Here is a 21602-nt window from a genome sequence, read left to right as displayed (position 1 = left end):
CCATTAAAAGGGGAAACAAAATAAATATGCCATATAGACTTATCTCAGAGAACTGGCAGATATTCTGTATTTTCTCCGCAATCCTCATTGATGCCTCTTTATTACCTTCCCCAGCACTGCCTGGATTAGCCTGATATTCCAAATGTTCATGATAAATGTTTTATCTCAGCGAGGTCCTGATTCCCATTGATCAAATTCTGAATTATCAAATGGTTCATCTGCTTCGGCCGCTAATTCCCATTGATCATCTCCTAAATGACCAGGTTCAGTCGGTTCCTGCAGTACACAAATTACATTAAAACAACATTACTGGGGCATGCTGCCTTTCCTAATGCAGGAGTTATGTTACCCGCAGTTACATTATAACCAGAATTATTATATTATGAAGATGTCTCTGCTCTAATGAGAAGTGTACACAAGAAGAAAAGAATGCGCTATTACAGGAAGAGCCGGGCTTTGGGCAAAGATTTGAACTTTAACTAATCAAATTGTACATTCATATTGTGTGTTTTTTCCCTTAATTTGAAGGGCTGGGAGTGGGAAATTTGGCAGCTGTGGTGGTGACATTTTATTCCCTCGTGTTGTCTAGAGCCAAGTAACATCTTGATTATTCATTTAGGAATAGAGTGAGCAGACAGGGCAAATTCTGCCGAAAATAAGCATATTTGCTTTTCTCTTCTGTGGGTTTTGATTCCTGGTGGTAGATAATGGAGTTCAGAGCTGTGCACTCGTGCTTCTTCCAAATACTTTGCTGTTTGTCTCCTGTTTCACCTCTCTTAGACAACTTGGAATTGCCCCTTGCCGCTGGTTTCATGGCAAAAATGTATTTCCCAGCTGGCCAGACTGATAGAAAACCCAAGTCATCAATGGGGATCGACTGTTCAGTTTGGTTCCTACTACCCTGGTAGCGTTTGTGCAAAGCAAAGCAAGGGTGAGGTTTTCCCCGTAACTCAATGTGTCACTTCTAAACTCCTGTGTTTCCAAGAAAAGCCAAATTCTGGGTCATGTGCATCACGAGGGTTTTGATGCGTCTGTGTGTCTCCTGGATGGAATTATCCATCTCTAACTGCTGGAATCACGGAGGATTCTTTGCATCGTTTGGAAGCTTGGGTGTTTATTGTGAATTACAGATTTTCATAGAATCCCAGAATGTCCGGGGTTGGAAGGGACCTGGAAAGCTCATCCAGTGCAATCCCCCCATGGAGCAGGGACACCCAGATGAGGTTACACAGGAAGGTGTAGATATCTGTAAACATGAATGAGGTCACCCCTCAGTCTCCTCTTGTCCAGCTCCAGAGCCCCAGCTCCCTCAGCCTTTCCTCACACGGGAGATGCTCCACTCCCTTCAGCATCTTTGTTGCCCTGCGCTGGACTCTCTCCAGCAGTTCCCTGTCCTGCTGGAACTGAGGGGCCACAACTGGACACAATATTCCAGGTGTGGTCTCCCCAGGGCAGAGCAGAGGGGCAGGAGAACCTCTCTGACCTACTGACCACCCCCTTCTAACCCACCCCAGGTACCATTGGCTTCCTGGCCACAAGGGCCCAGTGCTGGCTCATGGTCACCCTGCTGTCCCCAGGACCCCCAGGTCCCTTTCCCCTACACTGCTCTCTAATAGGTCATTCCCCAACTTACACTGGAACCTGGGGTTGTTCCTGCCCAGATTCAAGACTCTACACTTTCCCTTGTTCTATTTCATTAAATTTCCCCCCCCCAGCTCTCCAGCCTGTCCAGGTCTCTGATGGCAGCACAGCTTCCAGTGTCAGCCACTCCTCCCAGCTTGGTGTCATTTTGATGGCTTTTCATGCCTTACTATGAGATTTTTGATCACGAACCTCGCCATCAGGAGGAGGAACGTCTCTCGAGAGCTGGAGTTGCTCATTGGATGAAACGCAGAGAGGTTTGGGGTTTACTGAGGCTGCTTCATGCCTTACAATCCCCACACGTTCTGTGATGTCTTAAAAAAACAGTTTTACAAACCAAATCAATATGTTTCACATGATCCTTGGTCATTTCCATTGCTCTGATCACTGATGGGTGATCACCGGCCAACAGGCTATTACAGCCTTGAAAAATATATTCAGCAGGGGGTTTGATTCAGTTTAGAGTGAGTGGGAATAGCTGACAAAACATCAATATTGTGTCTTCCTTCAATTGGTAACTTCTGTATCGTGAAGCTTGATTTATTAATGCTTACTGAAAATAAAATCTAAAGCACAGTTGTGTTTGCTTATCTGAAAGCCACAGAAACATGAAGCGTCCTTCCTTTAAGCTGTGTTTTACTTAATGTTCTTCTGAACAGGGAAGTGAAGCCTTGTTGAATGAATAACAGTGATGCTTCAGTCTTGAAAAGCAGTGATACCTTTTTTCTGGACATTGGAAAAAATGCAGTATAGAGAGAAAATGCACTTTTTAATGACAACATTGGACCGAGACCAGGGAAGCGTGGGTTTATTTCACTGTTCGCTGTACCCTCGTGGTGATGGGCACATATGGTGACTTTTAAAGGACTCTTCTGCACTATCTGTAGATTAGGAATAATATTGATGGTTCCTTAATGTAAATATATTCAGTAGCTATCACGTGGGACTCAGATACAACTGTAACATAGAAATCCATGTTGGAGATACCAAGGCAAATGGTTTCTGCTTGTGCAGTTCCACTCGGGTGAAACTTCTATTTGCTGGCAGTTCCTTTTGCTACCTAAATTAGCATTAGTTGTTTTTTAAAAACTAAAGTTAAAAGTACAGTCATTTGGGGAAATACTACATAGTACTTTTTCAGTGACAGAAAATAGCAAGTGCATTTGAAATCCTTGGGCAGAACCTGCAGTCTTGTCTTCTTCTAGTTGAGCTCAGCCAAAGACAATGGGCTCTAAATAGAAACATCCTGATTTAAGCTTTCCTCTCACAAACATAGCACATATATTTAGTGCTTTGTCATGAAACAGTCATTTCAGTCTTGTTTGAACGTATGATACTGTTGTTTTCTTCTTGAATTCTTTCTTCAAGTATTTCAGCTGAGGACGATGATCCCAAGTTATCCACAACAGCCCGTAGATGAGCATGGGATTGGTATGTTTTTAAGTTATAGAATCATTTTGGTTGGAATAGACCCTCAGGATCATGGAGTCCAACCATAACCCAACTCTGGCACTAAACCATGTCCTTGAGAACCTCATCTCCACACGTTTTTGATCCCTCCAGGGCTGGTGACTCCAGCACTGCCCTGGGCAGCCTGTTCCAATGCCCAACAGCCCTTTGGGGAAGAAATTGTTCCCAATATCCATTCTTCACAGTAGGAAGGAGCTTGAAGGAGTGTGCAGTGTTAAATACCATAAACTCAGCTTAAACCAGGGAGCTTTTCTTAGTGGCAGAAGGTCCTTGAAGAGTGTGGCACAGCAGCGAGAGTCGCTTATGTTGATTTGACCAGTGTTGTTCTCTGATATTTAATGGCTCGACACTTAACGAGCGAAGTGTAAATGGTGTTTTGCAGGGTGGATGTGATATTGTCACCCCTCTTATGTTTAAACCAAGCGGGATTCAGGACACGTAGAGCTGCTTCAGGTAGGAAGGGAAATGGATAAAGACACTCCAAATCTTTCAAGTCTCTATTTGTCTTGTACGTCGCAAATCCTGTTCCTTTTGAATGCTAACGGAATAAAACGGGATCTGTTTTCTTTGCTCACTCCTTTCAGCCGGTGCTTGATCCCGATAGACTTACCCAAGGGCTGGCAGAGCTCGTTCAAGCAACGTGTTTGACTTTACTGCTGCTTTGTATAAGTGATTTTGCTTTGACACAGCGTTCGCTTGGCTGGTGAAACCCTTTACACCCTGCATGCCTTATGCGTGCAGTTGAATCGGAGTAAAGAAGCAGGAATTACGTATTTCTGCCTTTGGGATGGAGTTGCTTATTGCTTCATCACTTTGGCTCAATGAAGGGACTTGGGTGGTCAGTAATTACCCATCTCAGTTGCTCTCCAGCCTATAAACATAGAGAAAAGGGTGTCCTTTGAATAGTTTTAGAATATAAAAATTCTATAAACCCCTTATTCAGTACATTTACCTATGAAATATGACAACTTCAGTTTTCCCTACAGCAACATAGATGTTTAACTTTCTTCCTTTGATCAATACAGTCCATTAGGAATGAGAGTACTCAACCGAGCTGCATGTAATATTAATCGTGTGCTTCTTAGGTGGATGCGGATTCAATCTAAACGAAGTGGGAGCAGGGGATTCCAGCGTAATATCTGTGTGTTTTTATGTTAAGCCCAGAACCAGGAGTCTGTTTGCATGGGGACATGTGTTTTCATTGCAATATTTGAGCTGTGATGTGAAATTTAAATGCTCTTATGCGGTCAGGAGATAGGTTTGAAGCATTGAATGTGGGTTTTTGAGAGTTACAGTAACTTTTAAAATCCATTATTCAAAATTTAGGCAGCACATTAATTAAGAAGGTTAAGCCAATTCTTTCCGTGTTTGCCATAATCCCTTTTCTTTGTTTCCCTTCTAGAAATCATGGGTATATTCATTAAAGTTCCCCTTGGGCTATCACCAATTTTTCACACAGTTAGATACTTTACAGTATGGAATGAAGAAAACCATCTTAAAATTAATTTTAGCCAAGCACAAAGTCATGACTAGGAGTGGGTTTCTTTTAATACACAAATTAGTACTTAAAATAACAAAATATTTTCTGGAGTGGAGTGTAGTTATAGTAGGATATAGGTGTAGTTATGGTTGGATAGCCAGGTGGGCAAACATACCTCTCGATCCGAACATCCCTTCCCTCTCCAGGTGAGTCTGGTCGATATGTTTGAAGGGGAAAACACGCCACAGATTCTATTTGCTTACATGTTAAATAGTTTTATAGGCTTCCTTATGAAAGCGAACGAGCAAAACCCTTCATGCATCACTGGCCAAGGGTTAAATTGGCGCGTTTTGTGTGCTGGTGATCAACCGAGCCCCCTGAAAATTGCTGGATGCCCTCGGGAGGGGCAGCTCCCGCTCGGGACCAACTCCTTGTGGCGGCGCCGACCCGTAAATCTCTACCACGGCACATCTGGCTCCGCGTTCCCTTTCAAGGACTAAAGCCTCTTGTTTTAATACGTTAAGCATCCTTTGTTGGGATTTTGTGGAAACACAGGTAAATAATGTCCAAATTACAACATTAAACCAAGGAAGGTTAAACCCTACAGTTTCTTCATTATTAATTTGTTGTGTGTTTTGTAATCTTCTCTTGCTGAGGTTTAAAAATACCTTTTCTAAGGGTGTTTTTGGTGGGTCCAAGCCATCTGTAGGATCAAAGCCTATAAATCCCGCAGCCCCCGCTTTGCAGCATGCAGAAGCAAGCCTCTCTTTCTGGAAAGGAGCACGTTTTGCGAAGTCAATGGTATGTTTTATTTCAAGCAGCATACACCTGTTTCTGGTTACAGGCTGAAGAATGAATCACTAATTACCTGTACACATTAGAACACAACACTTCATATTGCAAGAGGTGGTGCAATCTGTTTAGTGAAGGCCCCCAACTATGGAACCATCCATTCCGAAATCACGGGCCGGAAAGATGGCGATTCCCGACTGACCCCTGATATTTGTGCGTTTGAGCTGCGGGGTGGGAGGTCAGTGCCACCAACCTTTGTTTTCCCATCGGAGCTCTGGAAAGAGATGAAACAATCAAATTGGGATGCCGGGACATCGGCACCATCTCGTTGCTTCGCAAGCTGCTTCACAGATGCTGCTGGTGCTGCATCGGTCATCACTGATTTACATTTACAACACCTTCATTACAGCTCATATGCTGCTACTTCTAATTAACCACTTCTTCCTTTTTTTTTTTTTTTAACTCTTCCAGTAGTATTGAGATAAATCCCAGAGTGTCAGGGGTGGGAAGGGCCCTGGAAAGCTCATCCAATGTAATCCCCCCATGGAGCAGGAACACCCAGATGAGGTTACACAGGAAGGTGTCCAGGTGGGTTGGAATGTCTGCAGAGAAGGAGACTCCACAACCCCCTGGGCAGCCTGGGCCAGGCTCTGCCACCCTCACCAGGAAGAAGTTTATTCTCAAATTTAAGTGGAACCTCTTGTGTTCCAGTTTGAACCCATTACCCCTTGTCCTACCATTGGTTGTCACCGAGAAGAGCCTGGCTCCATCCTCCTGACACTCCCCCTTTAGATATCTGTAAACGTGAATGAGTCACCCCTCAGTCTCCTCTTCTCCAGCTCCAGAGCCCCAGCTCCCTCAGCCTTTCCTCACACGGGAGATGCTCCACTCCCTTCAGCATCTTTGTTGCCCTGCGCTGGACTCTCTCCAGCAGTTCCCTGTCCTGCTGGAACTGAGGGGCCACAACTGGACACAATATTCCAGGTGTGGTCTCCCCAGGGCAGAGCAGAGGGGCAGGAGAACCTCTCTGACCTACTGACCACCCCCTTCTAACCCATCCCAGGTATCATTGGCCTTCCTGGCCACAAGGGCCCAGTGCTGGCTCATGGTCATCCTGCTGTCCACCAGGACCCCCAGGTCCCTTTCCCCTACATTGCTCTCTAATAGGTCATTCCCCAACTTACACTGGAACCTGGGGTTGTTCCTGCCCAGATTCAAGACTCTACACTTGCCCTTGTTCTATTTCATTACATTTTTCCCAGCCCAGCTCTCCAGCCTGTCCAGGTCTCTGGATGGTGGCACAATAACCAGAATGCAGTTGTTCTGCTTGAAGTCCATCCAAGTGAATTCACAGTTGCAAAGCCGAAGTGTACGTTAAACATTTTGGGGAATAATATCTAATAATATGCGGTGTTGCAAAGTGCTGTCATACTCAAAAGATAAGGTTTGTTAAAGTAGTGTTAAGATGCCTCATGAAGTGATTATTCCGTCTTTTGTTGCCTCCTAGTTCACGTGAAATTATTTCAGATTTACAACTTTTCTCTTTAGGTGCTGGTAGTAAAAGTTACTACTGGACGTGAAAATTGTGGCATCTGATGGGTGTATTGCACCTACCTTACTCTGTAGCTCTGAAAGCCTAACTGGTATAAAAATATATTTTATTTATTTATTTTTGCTGTGGGAAGTTGCAAAGACATTGAGCATGTGGATAACAGGTATGTTCTAGTAGCTCCTGCTCTGTGCAGAGCTGCCCTTTTAATTGCAGTTTATCTTCCCATATTGCTTTTTATCTGCCTGTTGGCTCAGGTCAGTCCAAATGGAGGTGAATCTCAATCAGATTTGGACCTTGCTTAGCAGTTGGGGTTTCATAATGTGTCCATCAGGACTGGAGTGTTCAACAAGCTCCTCTGTATCTTCTGATGCTCACCCACCTGGTTCATTTAACTTCTAAAAATACCGTCTTCGTTGTCAATACAGCAGAAATGCTGCTGGTACTGGAAGCAAATTGCATTTATTTTATCCTGGTCCTTGTATTTCTGTCTCAGCACGTTGCAGATGTTGTGATGCAGAGCGGCAGCTGGCAACATCTGGAGAAGGGGCTGCTGGAGTTGTTGACATCTGGGAGGTGACAAGATTATCAAGTCACGGGTGTCGCTCCTCTGTTGCGATAAAGGTGCAAGTTCATTCCTTCGCTCTCAGTCTGTGCTGCCACCAGGCTCAAACAAATCAAACTGTGCCCGGTTTCACTTGATTAAGTCTCATTTTTTTGCTGAATAGAGCAAAATTGTGAAGCAAGCAGCTGGCAACACGGACGCTCCATGGGATCATGGAGAAGCCTTTATAAGTCTGCTTAGGATTTATGCTTTTTTAGTACTAGAATGCCTGACAGATTGGCTGCCTGATGTAAATTTACCTTTAATTAGTCCATCTAGGTACTACTGTAATAAAAATAATGAAAGGACCTGTGTAGACGTGACATCAGTGCATACAGTTATCCCTTAAGGTTAGGGGACTTGGCTGAGGCCATTTTTTACACAAACTTTATAGACTTTATAGGTAATTCCCTCCTAATACAGTTCATAATTTTTTAGTGACCTAATCAGTTTGGGTCTCATTTACAGGTATGATAAGAGTCCCCAAACTTTTGTTTTCCCTCTTAATTAGAATCAAGCAGCGATATTTTGGCTTTCTTTGTCGATCCTGTCAGTAGCACTTCCAGTGTAAGATAATTTTTGTTTGTAAGAATATAATCTTCACAGAATCCCAGAATGTCAGGTGTTGGAAGGGACCTGGAAAGCTCATCCAGTGCAATCCCCCCATGGAGCAGGAACACCCAGATGAGGTTACACAGGAAGGTGTCCAGGCGGGTTGGAATGTCTGCAGATAAGGAGACTCAGCCTTTCCTCACACGGGAGATGCTCCACTCCCTTCAGCATCTTTGTTGCCCTGCGCTGGACTCTCTCCAGCAGTTCCCTGTCCTGCTGGAACTGAGGGGCCACAACTGGACACAATATTCCAGGTGTGGTCTCCCCAGGGCAGAGCAGAGGGGCAGGAGAACCTCTCTGACCTACTGACCACCCCCTTCTAACCCACCCCAGGTACCATTGGCTTCCTGGCCACAAGGGCCCAGTGCTGGCTCATGGTCACCCTGCTGCCCCCAGGACCCCCAGGTCCCTTTCCCCTACACTGCTCTCTAATAGGTCATTCCCCAACTTATACTGGAACCTGGGGTTGTTCCTGCCCAGATTCAAGACTCTACACTTGCCCTTGTTCTATTTCATTAAATTTTTCCCCGCCCAACTCTCCAGCCTGTCCAGGTCTCTGATGGCAGCACAGCTTCCAGTGTCACCACTCCTCCCAGCTTGGTGTCATCAGCAAACTTGCTGACAGTCACTCTATTCCCTCATCCAAATCATTGATTAATATTTCTTAAGCGGTACCATTCTCGGCAGCCCAGCTGGTGTGACCGCACACACGCTTTACACAGAGTATTACACCATGTTATAGGAGACAGAAGCTCTGATCCATAGACTGCAAAATCCAAATTGTAACATGGCTCTGTATCTAATGGCTCGTAGGAAATGAGCCTTTAGATATTTAATAAGGTGTTATTGTGCATTTTAGCCATGGAGCTGAGGGTGAGTTGGAAGTCCTCGGGTCCAACAAGGTAGTCCATCTCCCTAGCCGAAAATTCAAGTTTTATTTATTTCCCTTGAAATACTATATTGCCATTTACTGCATGTCCTATACAGATTTTTTCCCTTATATTCTAGCTGTATTTTCTTTCATTTTGCCCTGTTATTACCAGTCCTCCTCAATGCAAAATGCTGAATTGTTTTCCAAACGTGCTTTTTGATTCTTTCAATGGTTATCACTGTGTTTTTAAAGCATGCGTCCTGACATTTATAGGAGAAAACACATATATTGATCATGAGATATCCTAACCAATATTTAAAGCCTTTCACAGTATCTGCTCAATGCAGTTTTGAATTCTCTTGAACATGAGCTTCATTCTGTAGCAAATCAAAACTCTTCTCCCGCTGATTTTGAAGAGGGGGTTTCCTAAACATTTTTGGCTTGCTTTTGGCATTTTAAAACATTTTAGCTTGTGTAAATATGACCTGATCTTTATATTCCATGCTGCACACTTACAAGCATAAAAAGCACCACACGTTCCAATCCTAAAAACATGACATGAAGCTGGTCAGGAGGAGAATTTTTCCCCATTTAATGGAGAATAATAATAATAATAATAATAATAAAGGTGCATGCTCTCTGTCACTACCCTTTGCCTTTCCATCCATCTGCCCGCAATCTAAAATCAGAGTACAGCCCTGAAACATTTAGAACACACGTTTAAACCTGGGGGAAAGGAACCGAACCAAATAGATACAACTAATATGTGTATCTTTAAAGAGACCACTCGAGTGCCATGGCTGGGGCTATAAAGTTTATAATGATGGACTCCCCTGTCAAGGGTGCGTTAAGACGGATAATATTGCGTAGCAAGTGCTGTACTGCTCTCTCTGCATTACGGGAAGCCGGAGAATATCAGGATCGAAAGGTTTTGCGAGACAGGCTTTATAGATCTGTGTGTAATAGACCATTTCTCTGTCTGCCCTGCTTTACCGTTAGTGAAATCTCGCTCTTGCATGGGCTGATGGAACACAGTCCTTTTGTCTTCCATCATGTATATTCTTCTCCCTTTGCCTTGACTAGACACAGTACTTAGGTCAAAAAACTGGTATAACCCTCTCAATAAAAAGTTGCAGTCGACACGGTCAATGTAGATTTTGAAAAGGAGTTATTTATAGATGAATTCAGTGTCAAATGAATCCAGTTCACTGACACTACTAAATATTTTGGCTCTTTTAGGTAGGGAAATCGCAAATATTCCTCTAGACAGTCTACAAAATGTTTTTTTTGTGTTTTTTTAGGTGGGTTGGTTGAGGATGAAGCAAATAATGGCTCTGTGCCAAGTTCTCTTCATCTTAAACCTGGAGACTTGTTACTCCTCGTTGCGTCCTGACCATACACATGTGTGAAGGTCAAACTGCAGGACCAGCCGCTTCTTCTGGATCTGCACTGTAAACTAATTGCTTTCAGATATTAAAATACCCAAATTAATGCGGATTGAGCATTACCCATTCCCCTTAATAAGACGCGTGTAGTACTGAAATAGTTTTGCTAATTCTGTCAGACTTTGAGCTCTTAGTGTGAAAATCCGTGTTGTAGTACAATACACATTTCTTCGGCTAGAGCAGCTATAAAGTGCAATCATTTGATTGCGCATCGAAAGAAATGAGAAAAGCAGTTATTCCTTTGAAACTTCCCTTACCACTTAACGCAGGTCCTAGTTTCAAGCCATTTAGGAGATCCATTAAGCCATTGGGTCGCTCCTGTGCATGCATTAGGAACAGACTCGCCGTAATATGGAACGGGCTTTGCTATATCATGGACACGTTTATGAAGATTGATAACACCAAGGGTTCAGTGTTAACTTTTATTGTCAAACAGGCTGCAGGAGAAACTGCCTCGTATTGCTTTTGCTTTGATTTATGAAAAGGTTGCTGCATGAAGAAGACATCACATAAAATAGCTCTGCTGGCAGTAGCGGTATAAAATAGGGCTGTAAGTAGACCAAACAATAACTATAATTATGTTCATTATTGTCTCAGCTCTTCGTGCCTTTGGTAGGGTGTTTGTATTCACTACCACATCAGCTTTAAAGTGGACTCACCTTTCCCACTAAGTGGGATGAGTGATAAAATCCTGCTGCTTTTTATAGGCAATACCCCTAAAGGAGACCTTTCTTGTTTGTGCCGTGAAATGGAAAAGGTTGTTTAGGTTTTACGTACTAGGAGGAAGAGGAGGGAGAGGTCTTTAGTAAAAAATTGCTTTTCTGTTACAGTTTCCATTTGGTCCTAAATTATTACTGCTCTCCTGTAAGGGTTATTTCAGACTGTGTCATATTTAAACTCTTGAAAACAAAACCGACAACCCCAGTTTGATGGCAAAGATCACCAGTTTCTCTTAGCCATCCTTTCTAACAAGATGTGCCATGGATCAAGTCGAATTCTTCAATTAGCAGCAATTAGCAGTAAAACTTGAGTGAGAACCAGCTGACCCAACTGGGGAAGATTTCAGTGGTTGATCTAAAGTGTGTCAAACTTGAGATACTTTAACTAAAAAACATTCCACCACCAAACTATCTGAAGACGTTGGCAAAAAAACAGAAGGTTATAAGGTGATGTGATAAAGTTATAAACCAGAGTCACTTTATTGGATAAGACTGAAGTTCGTCAAATAACCCCGTGTCTAATTAACGCTGCCAACACACAACAGGTGTGTAAGAGACTTTTGGAAGATTTTTGTGAGCTGCCAATGATGTTTCCCTGCAATATCCTCTGCCTTCTGGTGTTCAACTGCTTTCTAGGTACCATCATGTCTTATAATAACTCCAGAGAAATGTCTGTCCAGTGAAAAGTAATGTAAAATAATGAAAAAAATAATGGAAATAATTAAAAGAGTATGCTGTGCTTTGCAACTCATCCCTCAAATTTCTGTTCTTGGTTTGTTCATGGTGAGGGGCGAATTTTCCCTACCAGGATGCTAAAGGGATGTTGGGGGCGTTATGGTTTAATATTCTACAACGCACTGTAAAAGCACATTAAAACTAAGATATGTTACAGCAAGATCCAGTGCTCATGTTCAGAACACGATGACTGTTCTTCGTGTGTGTTCACTAATGCATTGTTGGTTTGGCAGCCCAGCTGATTGTATTTTCTGAAAAAGGTGGTCATGAAACACCTGGGGAAGTGCACGTAGGCTTTGTAGCTTATCAGAGTGAATCCAAGCCTTTTTTCCTTAAATAACTTCATGCCCAGATGAAAAATTGGCATTTATTCTACTATCTCTTAAGATTACAACCCTCAGTTCCCTGAAGTCATTGGAGCCCACAGGAACGGCGATGCTTGAAGTGTTTAACCGTTGATTGCTTTTTCTTTTGTGCTAGTTCTGCTCATAATATCTCTTATTTTTGTGGTCAGCAACAGGCTTTCAGGCCTCTTATGGCTGAAGAAAATAGTTAAACATATATTGCTCCAGAGAGCAATATTTGGACAATAATGTGCTGGGTAATAATAGTATCTTGTGGTGCTTTGCATTGAGTGCAGTAGTTGACCTTTGCTATAGATGAGAAACGTTGTCTCCTTATTAAAACACATTAAATAGCACCTATATAAAGGAAAAACTCTCTTTTTAGTGTAAAGCAGTGTAAGGTGCTGTGAAGGTTTTATTACCACGATTTTGGGACAATCGTGTTACTCCTGAGTTTACAAAGCCTGAAGTGAGTTGTGCAGCTCATGGGAAATAAGCAGCAATAATAAATCTACAACGTGCGACACCATCGTATATTTAGTTTATGCTGCTCATTTTGGTCTTTAAGTCTGTCTATATTCTTGTGTGTGTGCCTTACATAGTAGTGGAACATTGTAGAAAATTTAACGTAGGGACAGGAATAAAATTCAAATGGAATAAAGTGAAATGAATTGAATTGAAAATTCAAATGGAATAAAATAAATGAGTCTTGCATCTGGGCAGGAACAACCCCAGGTTCCAGTATAAGTTGGGGAATGACCTGTTGGAGAGCAGTGTAGGGGAAAGGGACCTGGGGGTCCTGGGGACAGCAGAGTGACCATGAGCCAGCACTGGGCCCTTGTGGCCAGGAAGGCCAATGGTACCTGGGGTGGGTTAGAAGGGGGTGGTCAGTAGGTCAGAGAGGTTCTCCTGCCCCTCTGCTCTGCCCTGGGGAGACCACACCTGGAATATTGTGTCCAGTTGTGGCCCCTCAGTTCCAGCAGGACATGGAACTGCTGGAGAGAGTCCAGCGCAGGGCAACAAAGATGCTGAAGGGAGTGGAGCATCTCCCGTGTGAGGAAAGGCTGAGGGAGCTGGGGCTCTGGAGCTGGACAAGAGGACACTGAGGGGTGACCTCATTCATGTTTACAGACATCTAAAGGGGGAGTGTCAAGAGGATGGAGCCAGGCTCTTCTCGGTGACAACCAGTGATAGGACAAGGGGTAATGGGTTTAAGCTGGAACATAAGAGGTTCCACTTAAATATGAGAAGAAACTTGTTCCTGGTGCGGGTGGCAGAGCCTGGCCCAGGCTGCCCAGGGGGTTGTGGAGTCTCCTTCTGTGCAGACATTCCAACCCGCCTGGACACCTTCCTGTGTAACCTCATCTGGGTGCTCCTGCTCCATGGGGGGATTGTACTGGATGAGCTTTCCAGGTCCCTTCCAACCCCGGACATTCTGGGATTCTGTGAAATATCCATTGGAGTGGATAAAATTATAATGGGGTTTTTTGGCCACTTTTGTATAGAACAGGTTTCAAACTGTTGCAAAATTAATTTGAATTTTCATGATGAAATGCAAACGTCGATGTGCTGATCACATATACATGAAGATGGGGGGGGATTTGCTCAATTCAGACCCAACAGATTTGACTCTTGTGGTGGGATTAGCTTGGTTTTGGTTCTACTGAGTGGTTGAATGGATTTATCCATGTCCGAGATGATCCTTCATCCTCTCTTAACTTGCCGAAGATAGGAGCTGATTTTCATCAGCGCAACACCAGAAAGTTCTTTTTGCAGTGTATATAGCATATAGGTGCATTACATGGGTACGGTACATTCAATGTAGATAAAACTCCTTCCGGAGTTTCTGCTGATTAAAGATTATAGTTTCTATTTTATTCTACACTATAAGACATGCAAGCCCCCGTTAGAAGTCTGAAATTTGTATCATTATCATCCATGTGCTTGTTTATTTTAGTATCCTGGAAGTCAATACAAACTATTCGTTAAGCTAAAAAAAATGTGCATCCTAATTGTGGGTAATTGCAACATGTGGTTCCCTTTGCAGCTGCAGGGACCAGCTGTGTGTAAGGTACATTTCTATAATAATACGTTGATGTACTTTGTATTTTAAGGGGTTTTTTGTTCTTCTTATCAGGAGGGGAATTTTATAAACAGATAATGGTTTGCAATAATTGAAGTCAATTAATATCAATTTAAATAAAAGTATCCAATCTGATTTTGTCTGTTGGGGTTGATGGGAGTCTTGTGTTCATTGAATGACTTGCTTGTCAAGCTGTTGGGAGTATAAGCAGCCACAGCAGGTCAGATCAGAGATTTCCCTGGGTTGTTGGGCAATAGCTGTGATTGGGATATTTGGGGAACACTGTAAAAATCAGGGAAGTATGCAGTGATACCATTTTACCTCCAAACAAATAGTGGAGCAGGGCTTTCCTGACCCAAACGTATTTTTGCTTATAATCTCTTGATGGACATCTCTTATTTGACTGTATAATTATCTTTTGAACCCAAATGTGCTTCTGATAACCCCCGTATCCCTTAGCACTACCAGCTTTTCATTGTGTGCTGTTTGGAAAAGGCTTGAATTTCTTTTTTCATTGTAAATCTACTGCTGGAAAACCTCATTGGTGCCTCTCTTCCCTATGGTGATTTCACAGATCCATCTCACATTCACTTGTGATCGTCTTTCTCTAAGCTGAAGAAATCCAGTCCTAACGTAATGTCCTAAGAGCCCGAACACATCCCTTGGCAACTAGTTTGTCAGTCTAATTAGGATTCACAACCAGGACGTCTTCTCTGATCCTTATCCTAATTTCTTCCTGTTGTAAGTCCCAGCCCAACAAGGGGTTTAAGGATGTGCATAACTTTGCACATGCAAATGTGGGATTACTCACTTCTCCAAGTTCTGCTCGTATTTCTTTGCTTTGCCAGATTCGAGGCCGTAAATTCTCTCTGTTAGTCTTTGAGGTGCTTTTTCCTCCCCGGCTGCAATAAATAAGTTGTTGCTATACAAGGAATGGTTTCTACTTATGCTAAAAGCTGACCCAGGTGGGAAACATTCACTAGGTGGACAAAAAGGCATCTAAAAAGGTCAATAGTACTATCAGCCAGTCTTTATTGTTAAGCCAGGTCTTTGTCAACGATTTGAACTTGATTTAGGACTCTCTAGATGTAATTAAACATGAATGTGGGGATATGCTGGGATGTGCCTTCCATTCTCATCTCCATCCCGAAATTTCAAAGGCTAGAAAGTTTGAAATGGATTTTTGTTCGACTGGGCGAGAATTGGAAATAAATGAGATGGTGACAAACGTTTGTCTGCGCCGGGATTTTAGGTAAAACAATCTAAGGATACCATGGGCAATATTAACACTGGAGCTGATCACTGGTAGCACAAAAGCCGCGTATCAGCAGGTGGATTAAGTTGGATTCCAACTTCTGCGTAAGTCATTTATTTAGTAATATTACACCCATTTAGCATTCTTAATTGTAGAGCAGAAAGGACCGTGCGTCCCTTATATTTTATCGTCGATTCGTTAAGCAAATTCTTTCTTTTACACATTTTGCAAAAGTCCCAGCATATAGTCAAGTGTAAATAAAAGCAAGAATCAGCTCTGGTGCGCTTGATCTTTGCTGGCAGCACTTCCAACACGGTAATTTGGAGGGCTCTGTGTGGGCACAGTTTGGTTATGGACCGCTTCATAGCATCACTTGGAGATATTCAGACATCAGATCCTCGCTATTCCTTTTAGCAGAACAGAACCATTTGGTTTGTGCTGTACACGTTTCATAAAGCGCTTTCAAGCCATCACCTATTGAACGCACGAAGCCGATTGTTGAAAATAATTTAATAAAAGGAGCAAATTAATTTAAAAACTAAAAATAATGATGTGGCAGTAAGGACCTTTATTGCCATATTCCCTTTTGTCTCTTTTCCATTGTTTTCTGTTTAGCAATGATTTTCGATACTGTAAACAAGTCCTGCAGATTCACTGCTGTTGGAAGTGCCTCTTTTTGGAGGAGGTAATATTAAAAAAGGAGAATAATCCCCTCTCCACCACCTTTTTGTGTCGTGGTGGAAAATACCACTGTCTTGCTGCTGGTTTAGATTTATCACTTACTCTTTGAGCTGACCCTTCTCTTTGGGTTTTCTCAGCTAGGCGTATGTTTTATTCTTGCTCACCCTATGCAAAATATCTCAAACGTTTCTTTCATGTCCATCTGCTCGGCTAAATCCATCATAACTCAGACTACTAGTAACTGCTTCTCTATCAGTTTTATCCTGTGCAAGTCACACGTCTTCACTTTTGAAGCCCTTTATGTCCCTTTTCTGCTCTTTCAAACTCCCTATTTATTTCCCTCTGATGCCACTTTCCATCCCTCACTCATCCCGGTTTCAAACAAGCACCGAGTTTCTCTGCTCCTTGTTCTTAGAAGGAATTTCTGCTCAATGTAGACAACATTAATTTATTAACTTCCCACAAATCCCTCTAAAAATCCTCTTGGCTGCTTGTAAAGCACTTGAAAACCATTAGGCCGTTGCTATACTTAGCAGGCTGCCCGTCACAAGAGCACAGATTTACTCAGTTTCCTTTTGTTTCACCATCAATTCGTTGGGTTTTTATCTTTGCGAGCATTATAAGCACATCGAGAAAAAAAACATCCTGCTTTATTTTTCTTCCTTTTGCATGTTGTGTGGCACAGTTGGGTTTGCTCCGAAACCAGCAGGAGAAAACAAAACAGGTCAGGGCATCATCTCTAGCGCTGGTACATCGGGTTTAATTAGTACCACGTTCATTTACAGGGGTTTGTTTTGGAGCTAACGCTTCCCTGGACGCCACCAGGCATGGCCCGGGGAACAAAAGATGCTGGAGACCTGGTTTGCAAGTTGGACGTGGATTTGCTGTTTGGAAAAGAGGATTTTACACTAAGAGATGCCGCTTGGCTTTGGACCCAGGGGGATCATCTCTGGGCTGGTTTATTTACTAGCACAGAGGTAGCTGTAGATGCCAAGGGTTACACAAATAAAAACAGATGCTTTTTGATAGCTGTCAGCATTATAATGAGGAATAAAACCAAGCCCTGGATACTTCTGGCCATCTAATGGCAATATTATTTTGTAATGCTCGCTTGGCTTCTTCCCCACCCCCCCCCCATATTTTATGACAATCGCCTCAAGTCCTGATCTGATGGGATTACGCCAGATACCAGCACAGTGGGAAACTCATCAGCGATTCAGATTCCTTCACTCAGAATGTCAGTTTTATCACAAAAACTTGCAAAGCTTACTGTGGCGATATCAAATTTCCTCTTTAGTCGACATTTTGTTTGAATGCCATGAAGGGGCTCCTTTCTCGGAGCCCCCAGCAGTACAATAAGCGATGCTCTTTGAGGGTTGCTCGATGAATACCAAGTTACCTTCATTAAATTTCCCCTTCATGCCTTAGCATGGAATATTTCTTTTTAAAGCGCTCTCTCATTTTCTTTTGTGTCTTCATCCTATTACCTTTATGAGATTGCGGCGCATCAGCTTGATGGAAAAGGTGGGTGTGCGGCTCCCTCCGTGGTTTATTCCAGCGCTCAGAAATATTCTGCTGGCGTCTGAGGTGCTTGAGGAGCAGCTGGGAAAGCGAAAGCACGTCAAGTAATTGTAAACTTAATAAAAACACGGCGTTCCTGGCGTGCCGTGTGGCGCACGGCGCGGATCAGCCTGTTGCTCGTATTGACTTTTGCGCAGAAAAGGCCGGTTTAGATTTCGTGTGTGTTTTGATTCTCTAAAGTAGTTATTGAGTCAGGGTTCCCCGGTGCTCCTGGCTCGCTATTATGTTGTGTATTTTTATTTTTCCTTCAGTTTATTTGTGAAATTCCCGAGTGATTAAAAATATATATAATAATAATGGGATATTTTCCCTGCCATGTGTTCCAAAACACAGATCTCAGGACATGGGACAGTTCAAGGAAGGGACCTCCAGCTCAAAGCAGGGTGAGCTCTGCGACCAAACCAGGTTGCTTTAACCATTCAGGTATTTAAAACCTCCATGTTTTTACGCCATACACCCCATTATTACTGGTTTTGCACTATCCCACTTTTCCTACAAGCCTTTTTTTATCAGTCAAGCCCCACAGACCCTTAAACGCTTCTATAAAATTACCCTTATTTATAGGAACATTAGAGAAGTTTTCTTTTAGGGAGATATTTCATTCCCTCTCGAGGAGTTTCCTCGCTGTTGGCTGTTTCTGACCGTCCATCCGAGAACCGTGTCATCCATCACCAACCAGAAATCAATCGCAAACCCTTCTCTGGGGTTACCATAATGCACATCGCATCTTCTTTCCTGAGTGGGCGATCCTGCAGCACGTGGTTTACGGCCATCTCATCTTAGACAATAATCTCATTTAGCGTTTTCCCAACAGCGCAAATGGTGCATTAGGGGAGCGCAACAAGCCTGGCAGATCGATACGGAGACGACGCTGTCCTTCAACAGATTAATCCAAGAAAATGGGCTTTGTTGACTTGAAGGAAATGGTCCCGTTGGCGTTGACCCACGTTGGGTCTGCGATGTCTGGAAGGACAGGCAGCGCTTTGAAAAATCACTGGCAAACGGTCATACTATGAAAAGAAGTAACTGGGGCAGGAGGTGATGATTCTTACATCTCAACATAAAGGGGCCATGGATGCATTCAAGTAAGATATGATACATGGACTTTGAATGGACACTGATCATAGAATCATTTTGGTTGGAAGAGATCCTCAGGATCATCGAGTCCAACTATAATGTAACCTAATGGCATGGCTCAGGGAGAAAAAGTAATCTAAAAAGCTCCTTAATGTGGGTTGCAGTACAGAATTTATGCATTTTATTTATTTACAGAATTTATGTAGCAAATGTACAGCAGCCCATTTCCTTTGTTCTTGACTTAGAAGACACATTCTGTGGAGTAGCCTTACAATCGGTTACAAATAAAGGCACAACTAGGTTTACTGTGCGTATTTTTTTTGTTAACTCATCATTTATTGTATTGCTTTATCAACCCAGACCAGTGTTTCAGGCGTTTAAAACCAGCTCTAGTTTAGTTGGACCTAAATCATGGCTGCTGTGAGTCTTGGGTCTACAAAGAGCATACGTGGAGCCTCCTCTCTTATTCCATCCCGACACACACCTTGCCATGATCAGGCAGCGTATAGCGGTTTATGGACATACATTTTGATGCTTAACACACTTTTGAAGCACTTGCTGATATCAGCAGAGGGGGGATTAAGGGAAAATCCTCATCCGTAAGACTCTACAGAAGTTGGATGTTTCGCATCATACAGTGTGTAAGCACCTGGGACCGCATTGAAATTCTGGTTTAGGCATTTCACAGGTGTATGGTAATGAATGAAAAGAGTAAGAGGGGTGTTTTATATAAAAGTATATACTGTAACATCAAGGTAACTTATTTATTTATTTTTTTGGTACTACATCTTGAGTGGTTGCCAAGAAGTCACTTCCCTTAAGGAACAGCATTGTGCTTCGCATTTCACGTTTTGACTTCAGTTAAATAGAGATTTGCCTTGGACAATTGGCAAAAAAAGCAAGGAACAGAGTATTTATCTGAACACACTGTGGCTCATGAATCTCTTCTTTTTTACAACCTTATTTGAACTAAAAATAATATAGGCTGGAATGGATGTTAGAGCAGCCGCTGTTGGGCTTCCCTAGCGGGGTAAATGGGAAGGTGCATTAAGTATTAAGTTTGCACATATAAAGCAGATGGTTGTCCATGAATTTTCACGTGTTTTTCTATTTTTTCGAGCATTGAAATATTTGATCTTTTACTTATTTTATTCCAATTTTGATTTTGTGTTGCTATCAGTGTGGATAATACCAATGACAAGATTTTTGTCCAAAAGAAGTTGGATTTCCCAGGACGGACTAAAGAATCTTCCATTCCTTTGGCTTCCATCGAAGGCAACATGTGTATTGCATTGGGCAAAAAGGTGGCAACAGTAATGAAGCCATACAGGAAACAAAATCTAAACCAAACAAAAAACAAGTAAATAATTTGCACATCTGGTGTCAAGATTAGAATTGAGTGGATGGGAAAGAGGATGCAGCAAAAATAGAGGCTGTTATCAGATCCGCACAAGTCGGTTGTGTAATTTGCTGACGTGCTTTTATATTCTCGAGGTCAGCCCAATGGTCATTTCGTTTGTATGCAGGAGCAATATTTAATATTATATGTAGCAAGACGATATGGTCGTAGGACTGTAGAGCATTGAAGCTTTCCTGTGGTTCTGTGGCTGCTTTTCTAACGTGGGTGAGGTCAGATGCGCTTCGTCGTTGCTGGGATTTTCAATTAAAGATGTGTGTTTATATTAATTTGAATATTAATTTTCTTTGTCCACTGGAACCAAGGCACTGGATCAGGAGGACACTTGTTGTCCTAATAGCCAAAGTTCTACAGTTCACCTTGATGTTTGCTCACCTTAATAACCTAAATAGCTCTACAAACAGCATTTCTTTATAACTTTAAAGTGTTTCTCCTCACTTCTATTAGTTCGCAGGAAACCAGAAGGTCCTTTTTCTCTTTCCCCAGGCGATATCAGTCTCATCCCATTTGCGCGGATCTGCAGGAGAAAATTCTCCAGTGTTACCGGCAACACGCTCAGGAGACGCTGAGCTGCTCTGCCCTGGCCAGCCAGTACCTGCGCTGTGTCAACCACGCCAAACAGGTGAGGGGGAAAAATCATCGCTCAATTAATGGCGGAATGAAGAACACACTTGGATTATCCAATTAGTCCTCCTTACAGCGCAGTTCCCAGTCTGCGTATTCTCCCAAGCTCTGTGGAGTCCACTTTTGATTTATTTAAACGCTGAATTTTCCATCTCTTCCCTTGGGAAGTTCTAGTTTAGTGTATTGTCACTCTTTGCAGATCTTTCCTGAAATCTGCAGTTTTAGCGGTAAAACAAGGTTTAAACTATGTGCTACTGTTTGTCATAATGAATGAATGGATGTCTCAAACTAGATTGCTCATCAGTTGGAAGTCTCAATTTCTTTTATATTATGTACTCTCATAGTCCAATATTGCCATTTACATGGTTGTGCCCTCCTCTCATCCACTTTCCTAGGGTATGGGTTCTTAGCGTAAATTAAAACCTTTATACTTTATTAATGCAGCATAAAAGAAAATGATAGTAATACCCTGTTTCTCCAAAAATAACACAGGGTCTTATATTAATTTTTGCTCCAAAAGATGTGTACTTTTTTATATGTATATCTACCTGGACACTATTTAAAATGACTTTTTTTTTAAAATGAACTGTAAGTAGGGCTTATTTTTGGAGTAGAACTTATA

General features: G+C 42.5%; 1 protein-coding gene across 8 annotated transcripts in view; it reads left to right on the top strand.

Moving 5' to 3' along the window:
• Positions 1–21602, top strand: part of CHCHD3 (coiled-coil-helix-coiled-coil-helix domain containing 3) — a 161965-nt gene that overhangs the window by 135170 nt on the left and 5193 nt on the right. For 4 of the 8 annotated variants that reach the window (XR_010469726.1, XR_010469725.1, XR_010469724.1 and 1 more), the window contains 2 exons: positions 3494–3564; positions 20843–20978. Coding sequence is in view for 4 of the 8 variants with exons in the window: in XM_065049324.1 (XP_064905396.1) it covers positions 20843–20978 (136 nt within the window). In the remaining 4 variants the exon portion in view is untranslated. The remainder of the gene's footprint in view (positions 1–3493; positions 3565–20842; positions 20979–21602) is intronic. The other 4 variants (XM_065049324.1, XM_065049323.1, XM_065049326.1 and 1 more) reach the window with 1 other exon arrangement.

This window comes from Columba livia, chromosome 1, assembly GCF_036013475.1.
Source record: "Columba livia isolate bColLiv1 breed racing homer chromosome 1, bColLiv1.pat.W.v2, whole genome shotgun sequence".
Lineage (NCBI taxonomy): Eukaryota > Metazoa > Chordata > Aves > Columbiformes > Columbidae > Columba > Columba livia.
This window is presented reverse-complemented; position numbering and strand designations above follow the sequence as displayed.